The sequence below is a fragment of the Arachis ipaensis genome, chromosome B7 (genome assembly GCF_059453495.1).
Source record: "Arachis ipaensis isolate K30076 ecotype BB chromosome B7, ASM5945349v1, whole genome shotgun sequence".
Classification (NCBI taxonomy): Eukaryota; Viridiplantae; Streptophyta; class Magnoliopsida; order Fabales; family Fabaceae; genus Arachis; species Arachis ipaensis.
In genome coordinates this window covers 35,407,779-35,412,387 of record NC_142442.1, presented here as the reverse complement: position 1 = coordinate 35,412,387, position 4,609 = coordinate 35,407,779, and the positions used below count along the sequence as shown (strand labels likewise).

The 4,609-nt window shown below is 37.7% G+C and overlaps 1 protein-coding gene across 1 annotated transcript; it reads right to left on the bottom strand.

Annotated features, from left to right (window-relative positions):
• Positions 1-1,921: 1,921 nt before the first annotated feature.
• Positions 1,922-2,677, bottom strand: LOC148550827 (uncharacterized). The gene is made up of 2 exons (XM_088493106.1): positions 2,335-2,677; positions 1,922-2,214 (listed from the first exon to the last, which is right to left on the bottom strand). Exons 1-2 carry the CDS (start codon positions 2,675-2,677, stop codon positions 1,922-1,924), a joined length of 636 nt encoding a protein of 211 aa, XP_088349232.1.
• Between the last annotated feature and the right edge of the window lie 1,932 nt (positions 2,678-4,609).

Genomic DNA, 4,609 nt, shown 5'->3' with positions numbered 1-4,609 from the left:
CCAAGGCTTTGAGCATCAATAGTTAGGAGGGCCTAAAAGAAACAAGTCTTGGCCTAAAGAGTTCAAATAAGCTCCTTCCCCTAACTAAATGCTTGTGGCGTGAAGGTGTCAAGTGAAAAGCTTAAGACTGAGTAGTTAAAGTTGTGATCCAAAGCAAAAGAGTGTGCCTGAGAACTCTGGACACCACTGGCTGGGAATTCTAGCAAAGCTGAATTACAATCCTAAGGGGTTGATCCAGTTAAGTGTCTGTGGCGTTTATGTATCCGGTGGTAATACGGGAAAACAAAATGCTTGGGGTCACGGCCAAGACTCAAAAAGAAGCTATGTTCAAGAATAAAAAAGAACTAAACTACGAGAGTCAATAATATCATCCGGATTCTAAGTTCCTAAGGATGCCAATGCTTCTGAGCTTCAAAGGATAGTGAGATGTCAAAACTGTTCAGAAGTAAATGGTTGCTAGCCTCGCTCATCAATTGGAATTGAGCTTCATTGGAAACTTTGAGATTTATTGTATCCTTCTCTTCTTTGTAATCCTACTTTGTTTTTGGTTGCTTGGAGACAAGCAAGAGTTTAAATTTTGTGTTCTGATGAGCGGATATTTTATACGCTTTTTGGCATCATTTTCATATAGTTTTAGTTATATTTTGCTTTAAGTTTTAGGGTAAAGTACTAATTTGGTCCCCTACATTTGGGATGAATTCTGTTTTCGTCCCTAACGTTTAAAGTGTTCTATTTAAATCCAAAATAGTTTTGATTTGCATCAATTAAGTCCTGACGTTAAGTGGGTGTGAAACACTTAAGTCGTGTCCGACGTGGCAAACTAGGTACAGTGGTTGTAGTTAACCGTTGGAAGCACAAAAAAAAGAAAAAGGAAATCCGGTCCAATAAGTAAACCCTAATCCCCAAAATTGATATTCTTCGTCTGCTGAGAATGGCTCCTCAGTCGTCTTTCCAAGGTTCGCGTAGTAGCACCAAGAGTCGTGGTAGAAGGAGGACGCGCTTTTGTGGAGAGAGACCAGTGTTGCGGACATCATCTACAGCAGAGAACCCAGGAAGAAGATTCTGGGGATGCGTCAACTATCAGGTGAGTCTCCTCTTTTGTGTCTCTTGTTTCAAAATAGCGTTGGGTGTTAGTGTTTGGAGGATCTGAACTATTTGGTGTCTTTGTTTTGGTTTGGTTGAGAACAGATAGGAGAAGAATGCGATTATTTTGCTTGGGCAGAGCCTGAAGGGCAAGACCCACAAAGACTAAAGAATAAAGCAAGTGTGTTGAAACAAGAACTGCAGAAAGCCAAAAGAAAATTTGCATTGGCACTTGCTGTTGGAATTCTTGAATGGACAACGGCTGTGCTGCTGTTATATGATCGATTTAATTGAGGTTTAGGGGGTTAGCAGTTATCTTTGTTTGCTTTGCTGTTGTTTTCCCTAGTTTGGAGGGAATGTCACGTGTTTAGGAGATTGAAAATTTTGCCATATAGTTAGGGTGATAACAGTAAAGTGTTAGTTGAAACTTTTGGAAGTTGTATTTGTAAAGGCATGTGCTGTAAACATTATCAATTTTTTGAGTGAAATAAAAAACTATGAGTTCCTGTATTTTGACATACATTATTTGGCCCTGTAAAAGTTTAATTCAGTTTGATCTACCAATAAATAGAAGGCTTAAGTTGCCAATTCACATAACTATGCTGCTAAAAATTCATTTAAATCATTAGATAATGGAGAAGTCTTAAAGTAGCTTCTCTTAACCATTACAATATCCAAACAAGCCTTATATATAACCATAAAAAGATAACACAAAAGAGATCAACATGAAACTAGTAGTCTTAAAGTAGGCTGTCTAAAGTATCATAGGGACATCAGCCCTTGGTCATTGCCACTTTCATTACAAAACAAAAGGTAAACACTAAAATCCACTATAAATTCATCCCAATGCTTTCGAGGCCCTAGGTGGTGTTTTTGCCATGAACTTTAGGGTCCTCCTTGATGGGCTAGTGACTGTTGCTATCGATGGCTGAGGTTGACTGGCGCTGCTGCTGCATCTAGCTCTCTTGAAGGATGTTTGTGACTCTTGGGTCCCTCCAACTTCTGTATTGCTCTTCCTCTTTGGCTGAAGTTTTGCTTCTGATTTTGTTGTTGTCTTAGCTGGGTTCTTGCTGTGGTTTGGAGTCGTAGTTGTGCCAGCACTTTTCTTGGCTTGTGGAGCTGCATTATGTTATAAACAGTAACAACAAACAGTGACATCAGCGGATTGGGTTCAACAAATTAGGTTCATCAGACAGTAACAACCATCACATATAAGGAATTGTGTTCAAATTGACAACAACAACTTTATCTTTTTTGCTGAGGTCTCCACCTTACGTTTTCTAGGGCAAGTTCTTTTGTTGTGACCAAGTGCAAAACAATAGGAGCATTTTTGTTGTTGTCCAGCCTTGAATAATTTAGCCAATGGTCCATTGTTGCGTGGCTCATCACCAGTCTTGTTCCTACTTAGTTCTGGGCGCCCTATTAGTTTTCTAAACACTGGTGGCAGCACATCATCATTCTCAGTCTGGGCCCAGAGATTTGGTCCATTCACTGGGTAGATTACATGTTGATAGTAGTCCATGTAGGTCTCTTTCTTATAGCACTTGTTCACATAGTTCTTAACATCTAAACACATTTTCCTAATGCAACTCATGGCATGCTCACAAGGGGTAACCTGTTAGTTGAAACCTTCAACAGGAGCACTCATGCAACTTTAAGTCCACAACAAATTTGTCTCTATTACCCTGACTGCTAGACACCTCATACTTGTCCCTACCCGCATAGATGGCTGAAGAACTGAAGATTGATGGTTTAGAGGTTATAGCAAACTCTCGTTGTAAGTATAGTTACTAAACCAAGCAATCAACCTTTTTTACAAACGTTTTGGGTGTCACAAGTAACAAACCCCTTTAAAAATTGTTAACCAAGTATTCAAACATCGGGTTGTCTTCTCAAGAAACTGCAAGGAAGTATGTTTTTATTATTGGCTATAAAGGTTGTAATCGGGGTTTAGAAGGTGAGAAGCAAGTGATTTAAATGACAAGTAAAGTAGATGGCAATTAAAATAAATAAATACTGTAAAGCAAACTTCTGGCAAGGTAAGAGAAATTGGAAGTCCAACTTAATTATCTCTCTCAACAATAATGAAAGTTGAATCTAAATTCCACTTAGTTAACCTTTACTAAAGCAAAGGAAAGTCAAGGGACTAATTAGTTTGACCTTCGAATCCTATTTATTTCATAAGAAAAAGTTGGGATAATTGAAGTTCAGTTCAATTAGCAAGATAGCGATTATCAGTTATGTTGGGTTTGATAATGTTGAGTCACTGATTTCTTAACCAATACCAAAAAGGGAAAAAGTAAAATTGTTGGAATAAAAATGTCCTTAGATGGAAAGCAATAATAACTTAAATTAGAGAGAACAATAATAAACTGAATTACCTCAAACAATCATTAATTCAAATAATAATCTGTAACATTGAATAATTCATAAGCCAATTGGGCAACATCTGTAGATACGAATAAAAGCATTAAAATAAAAGTAGCATAGAACATAAATTAAAGTAAATATTAAACCTGGATCGAGAGTCACTCTTAAAAACTAAGAGAAGTCCTAAATCCTAATCCTAAGAGAGAGAGGAGAGAATCTCCCTCTCAAAACTAAATCTAAATCATGGAAAGTAATAAAAATGTGAGCTTGCTTATGAATGGATGCATTCCCCCACTTTATAGCCTCTAATCTGTGTTTTATGGGCCACAAACTGGGTCAGAAACAGCCCAGAATTCGCTGGTCCTGAATTCAACCATGCTGGATTTTCGTCACTGCGACGCGGCCACATGGATCACGCGATCCCGTCACCTAGCGTCAGGGAAACTATAGCATATTATATATCAAATCAAAGCCCCGGACATTAGCTTTCCAACGCAACTGGAACCGCGTCGTTTGGACTTCTGTAGCTAAAGTTATAGCCATTGGAGTGTGAAGAGGTCAAGCTAGACAGCTTAGCAATTTCTCCAACTTCTTGTATTCCTTCCACTTTTGCATGCTTCCTTTCCATCCTCCAAGCCATTCCTGTCCTGTAATCTCTGAAATCACTTAACACACATATCAAGGCATCTAATGGTAATAAGAGAGGATTAATAATAAGCAAATATAAGATCAAAGAAGCATGTTTTCAATCAAAACACATAATTAGGAAGGAAATATAAAACCATGCAAATAGTATGAATAAATGGGTAAAGAGTTAATAAAAACCACTCAATTGAGTACAAGATAGACCATAAAATAGTGGTTTATCAACCTCCCCACACTTAAACATTAGCATGTCCTCATGCTAAGCTCAAGAGAAACTATAAAGAATGAAGAATGTATGAAATGCAACCTATGAATGTAACTACATGCAGAATGTTTCCACCTACTTAGTTAAAAGTAAACAAATCTTTCAAGAGGAAATATGAACTGGATTTCACTAATTCAAATCATAAAAATGAAGTACAAATAGACTTGCAAGAAGAAAATAGCTCATGAAAGCAGGGAACAAGGAATTGAGCATCGAACCCTCACTGGTAGTGTATACACTCTAATC